Source organism: Podarcis muralis, chromosome 14 (genome assembly GCF_964188315.1).
Source record: "Podarcis muralis chromosome 14, rPodMur119.hap1.1, whole genome shotgun sequence".
NCBI lineage: Eukaryota > Metazoa > Chordata > Lepidosauria > Squamata > Lacertidae > Podarcis > Podarcis muralis.
The window spans coordinates 6,058,188-6,070,404 of record NC_135668.1 but is presented as its reverse complement, the minus strand read 5'-3'; the positions used below and the strand labels follow the sequence as shown (position 1 = coordinate 6,070,404).

The window sequence follows — 12,217 nt, the reverse complement described above, 5'->3', positions numbered from 1 at the left end:
CAAGCCAGAGCCGCACACGGAAACGCTGTTTACCTTCCCGCTAGTAAGCGGTCCCTATTTATCTACTTGCACCCTGGGGTGCTTTTGAACTGCTAGGTTGGCAGGCGCTGGGACCGAACAACGGGAGCGCACCCTGCCGCGGGGATTCGAACCGCCGACCTTTCAATCGGCAGGCCCTAGGCACTGAGGCTTTTACCCACAGCGCCACCCGCGTCCGGGTTAAGGGTTGCTAGCCCCAGTTAAATCAGCTTGCAAACGTCCAAAGATTAAGCCCAAACCAGCACCCATGCCCCTAATTCATTCACTCACCCAGCCACCCCAAAAACGATAGTCACTCTCCATACAGCACCTGCAAGATTCACCAATCACTGACCCCACCAGACCCTCAGCTGCACACTCCTTCCTGGGGAGCCTGGAAATAACGTGGAGGTGTCTGCCACCATGCAGCTGTTTCAAGTTCCCGGCCTCAGTGTGCTGCCTCGAGCCAGCTCCTACTGCTCAGGTTGATTGAAGGCTAGGATGCTAGCAAAGGAGAGGGAATGTGAGGTTGAGCAGGTAGGGAGGTCCCCAGTTGCAAGGCTGTGAAGTCTGCAACAACAGGCGACAATCCAAGCAAAGCCAAAGTAAACCAATTAAGAAAATAAACTGAGCAGCTAAATCCAAAATGTTGATTTCTCAATTTTGGGTTGAAAGAAATAGGGATCATCTTATACAGGAGGGTGTCTTATACACTGAAACATATGTTAATTGCGTACCAAATGCACACCATATTACAAAAGAGCAGTCTTTTAAAAGAGAGAGAGAGAGAGAAATGGGACCGGGGGTACACCAAAGATACTAGTAGGAAGAAAGTATGTATGAAAAGGTGATTTGGTATCTCAAAAGGCAAGAGTTTAGAAGCATTTACTGGGGGGGGGCAATGAGGTACAGGCAGCCCCCCATTTATGCATGTGCAGTATGTGTGTGAGTGTATATACATGCATTGCGCCGAACCTGGAAACAACATAGATATGTCGCTAAATTGTCACTAAAAGGGTGGAATAGTTGCAGAGTGTTTGTCGCTTCTTTCAGTGTGTTGCAATTATACTTAATTTCACTGATGCACATGGTGCCTCGGAATGTAACCCCTGCATAAACGGGGGGCTGCCTGTACCTTGTCTTTACACGGTTGTGATAACCACTAGCATAAATGGTTTTTAAAAAAGATTGGATAAATAAATGTGTGTAAGGTGGTGGTAATGAATCAGTACAAAGCCTATTAACGATGACGGCCAGAATTCCAATTGGGTAAAGTGGATGTCTATTTCTTGATTACAAACGCTGTGAATAAACAGGATGGGAATTGGTATCACACCCTGTTTCTCTTGGGTGTACTTCTGATCAATACTGAAAGATAGAAAGCTAAGAGATTTTTTCCCTATCTTAACAAGCATAGAATCATAGAATTGTATAATTTGAATTGGAAGTGACATCTAGCCTAACCCCCCTGCAACATCTGTAACAGGTGACCATCCAACCTCTGCTTAAAATCCTCCAGTGAAGGAGAGTCCATTCCACTATTGAACAGCTCTTACCATCAAAAAGTTCTTCCTGGTGTTTAGTCAGAATCTCCTTTCTTATAGCTTGAATCCTACCTTCCAGAGCAAGAGAAAAACAAGCTTTGCTCTGTCTTCCATGTGATAGAATGATGGTATACATCTAATTTCCCCCAATCTTTGCATTATATTATATAGCCTGTGCTCTTTCTTTCTACTGTTAGGTATGGGAGAACGAACAGGTGCTGCATCTTGGGGAGCAAGTGGTCAATCAAGTCCTTCATATGAACCTACAAGGGTAAGAGTATAATTTGACTACAGTTGATTGTAGACAGAACTATGGCTAACAAAAGAGCATTTATTGTATATGCATACCGTCTGTGGTTCAGAGGTGGTACCTAGAACTAATCTATCAGCAGACAAGAAAACATTAGTAGGCAATCTTCCTGCCCATATCTGTATCTCGCAGGATTGCTTGAGTGGTGAATTGATGAACACCTTTGCACAAATTAATTATTAATTTCATTTTTAAAGAATTTCTTTAAAGAAAATGATTATTTATCATCAGTGATGGAAACCAATCTAGATATGCAGGAGATCTGGGACAACAGTGTTTGGGGAAAAGGGCTCGCCCCCTCCCCGTCCCTGCAGTTACCTGAGTTAAATCTGTTCATGGAACAGCTTGCCACTTTCTGCAAAATATCCAGGTACCCAAGCAGTCACCACTCGTCTCTACATTACAGTTACAGACATTTTAAAAAGTGGTAGATCCTGTTCATGGATCTCCTGTTTTGTATTTAAGATATACACTTGCAGTAAAACCATAAAGTTTTTAACAATAGTAGCCTTTGTTAATTCCGATTATTTTAAATATAATACAGTGTGAACATAATGCTCTACAGAATCAGTAATATAGTATGCATATTTAATAAATGTTACATAAAAGATTACAGTTGTTTACTTGAGGGGAAATGATTACCTTTTTACTTTGAGTTAGGATAAGTCAGGAGGGCAGAGGTGGGGAGCCTCTTGACATGAAGATGTTGTTTTAGCCCAATTCCTAACAACCCTGGCCACCATGGTGAGTAGTCAGGAATGATGGGAGTTTTAGCTTAGCAACATCTGGAGTGCCACAGGTTCACCACCACTCCTGTAGAGCAGGGGTAGGCAACCTAAGGCCCGGGTGTCAGATGCGGCCCAATCACCTTCTTAATCCAGCCTGCAGATGATCCAGGAATCAGCGTGTTTTTACATGAGTAGAATGTGTGCTTTTATTTAAACTGCATCTCTGGGTTATTTGTGGGGCATAGGAATTCATTCTTTTCTTTTTCAAAATATAGTCCGGCCCACCACATGGTCTGAGGGACGGTGGACTGGCCCATGGCTGAAAAAGGTTGCTGACCCTTGCTGTAGAGTGTCCTCTATACATCAGTGAGACCAAGAGACAAAATTGCACCAGTGGCTGAATTAGAGAGAGCTTTGCATTCCAGGGGTAGGCAAAAATTGCAAGCGCAAGGGGCGTCATATCTGACATAGGCACATCTTTTTCTTGCTTTTGTCATGCATCCATTGAGCATTAGTTTAAAATGTCAGAGACTTCGGTGTGCTTTGTGACAGAAGGTACTGACTGCTATAGACATGCAGATGGTCCCTGGGTGTCTTGTCTCTTCCTGTTCTAAGTTCAGTCCTTGGCTCCTCTAAAATGAATTGAGATCCTGTGAAGTTACTCCACTGTGTTAACCTTGTTGTTGTTTATGTTGCCTTTATGAATTTATCTAACCCTCTTTTAAAGTCATTGAAATTGATGGCCATCACTGCATCTTTTGGGAGTGAATTCCACAGTTTAGCCAATTCCTAACATTCCCTGACATGGAATTCAACATTTTCACAGCTGCTGTACACTGCATTGACTATCCACTGTGATCCCAAGGTCTCATCTCTGGTCAATCACCAGCAGTTCAGACTCCCTGAGTGTATATGTAAAATGAGGATTTTTGCCCCAATGCCTTTTTTCTTTTTAATGTATAAACCACTTTGATATGTTTTGTAATTTAGCAGTATATAAATACTTCTATAAATACATAATCATCACTTTACACTTGAATTGAATTGCATTTACTATTTTACTGTCCATTCACCCAGTTGGGTGAGATAAGAACATGAAGAGCTTTGCTGGATCAGGCTGATGGCCCATCTAGTCCAGCATCTTGTTCTCATAGTGACTATCCAGATGCCTGTGGGAAACCCACAAGCAGAACCTGAGCACAAGAGCACTCTGCCCTCCTGTGGTTTCCAGAAACTGGTACTCAGCAGCATACTGCTGCTGACAGTGGAGGCAGAGCGCAGCCATTGGGACTAGTAGCCATCGATAGCGCTCACTGGAAGGACAGATCGTAAAGCTGAGGCTCCAATACTTTGGCCACCTCATGAGAAGAGAAGACTCCCTGGAAAAGACCCTGATGTTGGGGAAGATGGAGGGCACAAGGAGAAGGGGACGACAGAGGACGAGATGGTTGGACAGTGTTCTCGAAGCTACAAACATGAGTCTGACCAAACTGTGGGAGGCAGTGGAAGACAGGAGTGCCTGGCGTGCTCTGGTCCAGGGGGTCACGAAGAGTCGGACACGACTAAATGACTAAACAACAACAACAATAGCCATTGATAGCCTTCTCCCCCATGAATTGTCTAATCTCCATTTAAAGCCATCCAAGTTGACAGTCATCACTGCTTTCTGTGGGAATGAACTCCACAGCTTAACTATGTGTTGCATGAAGAAGTACTTCCTTTTTATCTGTCCAGAATCTTCCAACATTCCATTTCATTGGATGTCCATGAGTTCTAGTGTTGTGAGTGAGGGAGAAAAACTTTTGTCTATCCACTTTCTCCATTCATGGATAATTTTATAAACATCTATCATGTCAGCTCTGACTTGCCTTTTTTGTAAACTAAAAAGTCCCAAGCACAGCATCAGCCTTTCCTCATAAGAGAATGCTCCATCCCCATCATTGTTTTATTAGCCTTCTGCTGAATATTTTCCAGCAGTACAATATCCTTTTTGAGGTGAGGTGACCATATCCTTTTGGAATTCCTCACAATCACTTTTTGTTTTTACATCCCTGAATAGTTTGGTGATATCAGTAAGGCTGGCTATCCCACTGCTCACTCCCACTAATTCCATATCTGTTATCAAAACAATTTTGTTGACTGCAGAGACACCTGGAAGCCAATTGCATTTCTTTACAGACATGTTTTCAGTTGCTTCTGAGGGCAATTAGAGTTTTGTAGTCTCTAGAGGAAAATGTGCCTAGTTCCTCTCAAGGTCCATTGGGCCAGGGTTATTCCAATGTCGCTTCAACAATGCAACATTCAGGGACTTCATTCAAGCAATCCATAAAGGATTGTTTTAGTTTGTATACTCCAGATTTGTGATTATTACTATTTTTTGCACATTCAAGACAGAATTGGTCCAGCCAGGGTGGTGGTTTGTGTGACCAAACAAGCCTGCTAATTTCTCATGTGAGGGACTGCACAGGGACCATGAAGAAAACAGGGTTGCTTACCTCTAGCTGTTTCTAGAATCAACCCTTTTCCAGTCATATGTCACACTTTCTTGCTCTATCATGTGGACTCTGTCTCAAGTCCAGGTGGTAATATTTATTAAGGGTGCCTGTACTGTGGAGAGGGTGAACAGAGTGTCCCTTGCTTTGCAAAAAGCACATGGCTGAAAGCAGGGGAGCTCCAACCCTTCCTTTTAGAACTTCTGGAAGGTTCCACCTCTTGTCCATGTGCAAATGCAGCTCCATATATAGGAGTGCGAAACAAACTACCAAACACTTGAACAGTTCAGTAAGCAACCTTTTTGTTGTTCTTGTTAAGCATAATCATTAAATGCCAGACTTTTGTTTTAAAGTGAGGTACAATATAAAATTTTTTTTTGGAACAAATGTTATTTTAATTTTGCCCTAATATTTCTGAATATTTCCTTGCTTACAGGAAAATGGTGGCCTCCTTGGAAAAAGCTCAGATCTCTCAACAGCTCTTGAGAAGCTGAAACATGAGGAGGTGGGATTTGTTTTCTCTGTAATTATTTGCTTGCATCTGGGGTTCTAAAGGGGGGGGGGGAAGATGGTTCTCAAAAGTTTGAGTTGCTCAAAGGTGGGTTCAAAGTTCTAGTAGTAGAAAGGCTTGTGCAGCAGGCAGCCACAGACTCTTCTCTTAGCAGCAGAAATGTATTATTGCAGCCATCTAAACTACTATGCTAAGCAGGGAAGCTGCAGAGCACAGGCAAGGGACACAGTGCACTTCTGGCTATAGACACTTCCTCTCCATCCTCCTCTCTTCGTAGGAAGAACTCTGGTATGCCCTGCTTTAGTCTTCTTCAAATACCAGTGTTATGTTAATGTACCAGTCCACAGATCCTTGTCAGCAGAAGGTTGCACACATCACTGTGTGTGGAGGATTCTGTATGCACAGCTGGGTGGGGCTGGTAGACACAGTGTAAGTTAATAAGGGGCAGATTGTTTCAGAAGGCATAGTATAAGTTTAGAGGAGAGGTCACAGAGCACCTGCTTTGCACACAGCAGTTTCCAGATTCTAGTTCTGGCATCTCTAGTCAAAAGGTTCAGATAGCAAGTGATGGGAAAGGCTTTTACTTGTCTGAGACTCAGAACATCTGAAGCCTTTCAGGTAAGGTAAAGGGACCCCTGACCATTAGGTCCAGTCGTGGACAACTTTGGGGTTGCAGCGCTCATTTCGCTTTACTGGCCGAGGGAGCCGGCATACAGCTTCCAGGTCATGTGGCCAGCATGACTAAGCACTTCTGGCAAACCAGAGCAGCACACAGAAATGCTGTTTACCTTCCTTTACTTGCACTTTGACGTGCTTTCGAACTGCTAGATTGGCAGGAGCAGGGACCGAGCAACGGGAGCTCACTCCGTTGCGGGGATTCGAACCGCCAACCTTCTGATTGGCAAGTCCTAGGCTCTGTGGTTTAACCCACAGCGTCACCCGCATCCATTTCAGAGAAGACAATTATTAATTAATTAAATGTGTATACCACACTATACCACACTATACCCGAAGCCTTCAGGTTGGTTCACAACATACATTCTAGGCTAGATGGACAAATAGTCTGACCTATAGTCTGAACATCAGCAAATTCTTACATTCCAAGACAAAGGCCCAAGTACAGAAACTTCTAGGAACACTGAATAAATGATACATGCTTCTTCATTTATATTCCACCATATAACAAAGTTTTCTCAGGGAAGTTTGCAAAATATCACTTTTAGAAACAGCAATAAGACATGTAATGTAATAATTGGTATAATGAATTAAAACAACCCTTGAGTTGTTAAGCATGGAGGATAAAAACAGTAAAGCTAAGAACATGATCTAAAATCTTGCTGGGTCTTTCAAAGTCTGGAAAATAAAAAGGATCTTGTGGGCACCAAAAAGTTAAAGGTCAATATCAACACTGATTTGTGCTTGGAAATAGTCTGGGAGCCATTATAGGGATTACAGTACAAATTTGTAGAACCCAACCCCTTTTGGTTACCTTTCGGCCATATTTGAGACCAGCTGAAATTTTTGGACCATATCCAGTCTGTTCCTTGTACAAAATACTGCAGTATTCCACACAAGAGGTTACCAGGATGTGACCAAGTGAAGCAAGGCTATACCTGGTCAGCTAGTCATATACAGTGGTACCTCGGGTTAAGTACTTAATTCGTTCCAGAGGTCTGTATTTAACCTGAAACTGTTTTTAACCTGAAGCACCACTTTAGTTAATGGGGCCTCCCACTGCTGCCGCGCCGCCGGAGCACGATTTCTGTTCTCAACCTGAAGCAAAGTTCTTAACCTGAAGCACTATTTCTGTAGTGCGGAGTCTGTAACCTGAAGCGTATGTAACCTGAGGTACCACTGTAGCTGGAATATACTCCTGGAACTATGATATACAAAATGTCTGGTATCAGTTGCATGCAAGATCCCTTTTTCACCAACTGATCTGTGGATAAGACCTCATTCTTTACTTTACAGTTCACTAGTTTCTAACTTCAAGGCTTTACTGGCTGCAGGTTGTGCTCAGTGGTGGTGGTGGGGATGTCACCTAATGGAAAAGGCATTCTGAAGCACAGTTTTGTGGGTACAATTCGGGTGGCTTGTGTTTTTATCAATAGTTACTTGAGAAGCCTGCCAACTGTTTCTTAGAAACAATTTCCTTCCCAATCTCCCTTATCTTAATGGCTTTCTCAGTAACTCCCTTTCACTGAGCGGGTGCTATGGTAGGGGCTCCTGTGATTGACTGGTTTTCTTCTACACTCATCCCCCACGATGAATGTGTTAGTTTCCCACGTCTTTCCCACGTTTTTTGAGTTGTGGAATCCTCTGAGTAGAGAGCCATATGGATGTTACGTTTTGTGGAGAGCCAAGCACACTGTTCATACTACATTTACAAGCTTATTACTTTATTTTAGTAATATCTGAAGTTCGTCAGTAATGGTGAGTGGGCAGGGGAATATAGACAACTCTGAGCGCCTCATTTTAAATTTAGATGCTCATTTTAATGTGCTTAAACCAGCTTTTGTTGATTGTTTTTAAAATTCATTTCCTCCAGGCTGTTTATAATAGCTAGGCTCCTGTCTTTATTTGCATGCTTTTCTCCCTCTCTAGCAAAGCCGATAATACTAGTTTTAATATTGTGCATTGTTTTTCCTGTATTAACATGCCATTGCTAACTAGGATGACTCTAGAACACAACTGTATTCTTTAGCAAAGCTTCAGCAGTATTTAGTGGCTTCAGTTAGCTATAGATGGTGATTCACTTCTCCCCACTGTTGGTGTTTTATTTTTGGTTCTTAAAAACTTGAGAGTTGTGACTTGTTACTTTGGGTCTTGCTGCATTAATTAGATAAAAGATCAAATCATTAAAAGATTATGCTTGATAGATGGTGTACTCTGCAAGTTATCTTGTTCAGCTAGTGTCTTATAATATTCTTCTGTACTTGAATATAAAATAAACTGCATTCAGTGACCTTGGCTAGGAGCCTCTCATTTCCTGGGCAGCTGCTGCTACTTGCTGGCTGTGTGACAGATGGGGCCAGGTCACGGATACCGGAGGACACCCTTGTAGTCATAAGCAAGTTGTAAATGTCACTAAGATTTTTTCTGAATGTCTATCACATGTGTATCGCTGATTCTGAAGTAGGTAAAGTGAGTAATCTTCTGGGGCTCCCAGAAGATAAATGCTCAGGCAGTATAGCAGAAAGTTGTGACATGCATCTATAAGCAGTTGTAGGAATCTGACAGATATTTAGCCCTTAGTTACTAGCCCTTTGGTTGAACTGACAGCACGCCTGCAAAGATAGGGAGGCCTATTTCAGCCCCATTAATGTCGTCTTGAATTCAAGCCCACAGCCTGGAAAATGATGAATGTTCAGTGATTGATGATTTCAGAGCCCTTAGGGATTCTGGGTGGTTTCTTATTGCTGCAGGCCAGAGCAATTTACTCTTTTGCTTGAGCCTGCCTTAGAAGTTGTTTAATGCTGCAATGCCAAGAGATTTAAAGAACCTGGTTATGTGACATTCTAAGCAAAACATCAGTAAATACAAAAATTATGTTTCCTCCCCTTCCAAATCCTATGCCCTCAAATTCTGATCTTAGAAAGAGATTGTACAAAGATCTTGTACAATGAAACAGAATAGCAGCAATTTGTAGATGTTTCCTGTCACCATCCCTGAAGTCATTTAACAATTTTTTTACACCACTTGATTGGAGTAAAACCTAAGCAGCTTATAAGAGATATTAAAATTACCAATAAAAAAACTTTTAAAAGCTAAAAATATATACAATAATTACGGTAAATTAACAGTAAAAAAGATTAAAACATCTGTAACAAAGCTCTGAGCCCAACTTTGGCTGGGGAGGGCGGAATATAAATAAAATTATTATTATTATTATTATTATTATTATTATTATTATTATTATTATTATTAATGTCTCAATAGGCTTGTCTAAACTAAAATGTTCTATGCAGGCACCAAAAATAGTACACAGACTATCAGATATTGCACCTACCTGATGCAGATACGCAGGGAGTTCCAAAGCATATGTGCTGCCACACGAAAATATTTTGTTTTCTTAACAACCGTGGAACAAGTACCTGCAACAGCGCCAGTTCTGCAGATTGAAGCAGTATGTATGGGTCAGATGGTGGGGAGGAGACAGTGGGTGGAGAGGAATAAATGTGGCTAGCAAAATATGAATTACATGGACTTAGGCTTAACTGCATTTGAGGATGAGGCTTGGATTCTGTTCATATTATATTTTCTCCCTGAGTTTGAATTTACAAAGATAGCAGGAGCAGGCCATTGGCACTATTCCCATCCTGCCTCACTACAGGTGGTGTTGAACCACCCCTGAAGGTCTTGGTGACTGCTGCATGCTTTATAATTCCATGGTTGTGGAAGTAATGTGCTGAAATAAATGTGTTTGGTGACTTCTTCTGTGGTGGGGAGAGCACATGGTCCCTGGGCCCAATCCCAGAGTTTCTCTGGATGATACAGTCTTGATAGTACCATGTGCTATATATATTATAAGATTCCAAATCAACAAGTAACTTCATGTGGCTATGTGGCATTCAAAATAGTGAAATTCCTTCTTTAAATCTGTCATGATGCCATAATTTATGCCACTGCTAATTAATTTCTAGGAACTTTTCTGCTTGTAGATGTGGCTAGACCTGAATCTCAAAATTTGCGTTTAGGACACTTTGTGAGCCTTGCGATCAAATTATTATTATTATTATTATTATTATTATTATTATTATTATTAAGTGTGGTATCAAACCCTTTGGAGTCTCTTCTTTTGAAGTTCATTTATAGTGTTGTTTTTCTTGTACAATTAAAGGGAAAAGGGAGTTTACGAAGTGCTAAGAGGCTCAGCATTTGTGTGTTTGTTGTGATTCGCAGATTTGAAGACCGACCCACTGAAGAATGACCGACTGTATCTCTGCATTTAATTAGAAGAGTATCTTTGAACTCAATTAGTAGTGCTGCCCAATAATCTGTTAAATACTCTGTTCTTTTCCCATAGGGTTTTACAGACAGCCCTCATTATGGTGATCACTTGAATGATAGTCGATTAGGCCCCGATGAAGGATTGTCCCCGACACCTTTCATGAACTCAAATCTGATGGGTAAGTAGGTAATTATTTGTGAGTAGCCCATCAAAGCCCCTCTGGCTTTGAGATATTTTTCTTCCCATTTAGTAGATGGATAGTAGTTCCTGTAAACATAGGGTATTTGCACTTCACATTTGCTTTACAGGGCAACTTCTTAGTCTAGGGATTTTATACTGCTTTGTGAAAGAGGCCAAACCACCAACAGTAAATCTAATATGTATCTTTGTTCTGTTGCTCTGAAAAGTATTTGAATGCTTTCTATTATGCTTTATCAAAACTTGGAACTGCTTTTTCTGTTTTTCAAAGTATAGTTACATCTTGATGATTTAGTAACAGCAATTCCAGCCAAAAAAGGCACAACGAAGATGAACAAGAGCTTTCGTGAGCTAGGGTCCACTTCATCCTGTGTGTTGTGAAGATGGCTAAGAGAATGCTTAGCTGTTGGATAGGTTGTTTTCTTTGTCCTAAAATGCTGCTTTAATTGCTTTCTTTTTTGTGTGACCTTAATGTAGCAATTGCACTGATTTGTAGAATATTTGTTGAGGCAAGTTGGTTTAGCTTGTCCCTGTAGCCTAGGAATTCTTCATAATGTTACTTCGTCTGCTAAACTGATGTTGTCTGGTGCATGTGACCTATTTGTGTTCTTGATGATATTGTCCTTTTAAGACACTGCCGCACTAATCTAAGTAGATTACATAAATCCAAATCCTGGTGGTCTTCTGCAGATCTTTCCATTTTACCTTTGTTTTCAGCTTTAGTCTTCCACAAACGGAGAAACAAATGGCTGGGTTGCACAAAGTACGTTCATAAGCAGAGCTGACCATCAAATGCCTGTTCCATGGCGTGAAATCTTAACAGTAGCAACATTTTCTCCAAAACTAGCATCCTGTTTGGAAATCCCCCTCCCCCATTCATGGTAAGAGTGGGAGTTGTTTAAAGCCTCACAAACATCATCCCTGCGGACCTCCCCAAAGATAGAAGACAGTGTCTAAACCAGAAGATCTTGAAGTTAGGTGAAATTCTTGGTTATAATTTTGTGCTTCATACTCTGAAGAATTTACTTCCCTGCTACATTTGTCATACATGTCTTTTGCTACATTTATTATTGTAATGGGAATTGGGGGTTGCTCGTGCGTAAGTTGCCGCCACTCTCGGCGAGGTTGCCTGGATAAACCTTTCCCTGGCTGGACAGTCCTGATTCCACGTCTGTCTCAGTCACTGGCAGAATCCGTCAGTGGGTGTTTCCTAAACTTCTTCCAACATAAAAGTTCCTTGACGGATAGTCTCCGTCTAGCCTCCCTGCATGGAAGTCTTCTGCGCAGGGTGGGTGTGGGCAGTGGAGGACCCGTGCTCTCCCCGCTGGTCTCAGGTGAAGAGTCCTGGAGCCATCTCTCCGAAGCCCGCCTCTGCCCGCCTTTCTCCCTGGTGTAACGCTGATTTCCTTCCCCGGCCGCTGACTCCCCTCTTTCCCTGCTGGGCCCTTCTCCGGCATCGCTTGGG

General features: G+C 41.9%; 1 protein-coding gene across 7 annotated transcripts in view; it reads left to right on the top strand.

The window, feature by feature from the left end:
- TCF12 (transcription factor 12) overlaps positions 1-12,217 on the top strand; it is a 145,494-nt gene that overhangs the window by 46,086 nt on the left and 87,191 nt on the right. For 5 of the 7 annotated variants that reach the window (XM_028705856.2, XM_028705859.2, XM_028705854.2 and 2 more), the window contains exons 4-5: positions 1,760-1,833; positions 10,630-10,732. In XM_028705856.2, coding sequence (XP_028561689.2) covers positions 1,760-1,833; positions 10,630-10,732 — 177 coding nt within the window. Of the gene's footprint in view, positions 1-1,759; positions 1,834-5,528; positions 5,598-10,629; positions 10,733-12,217 lie in introns of all 7 variants that reach the window. The other 2 variants (XM_028705852.2, XM_028705851.2) reach the window with 1 other exon arrangement.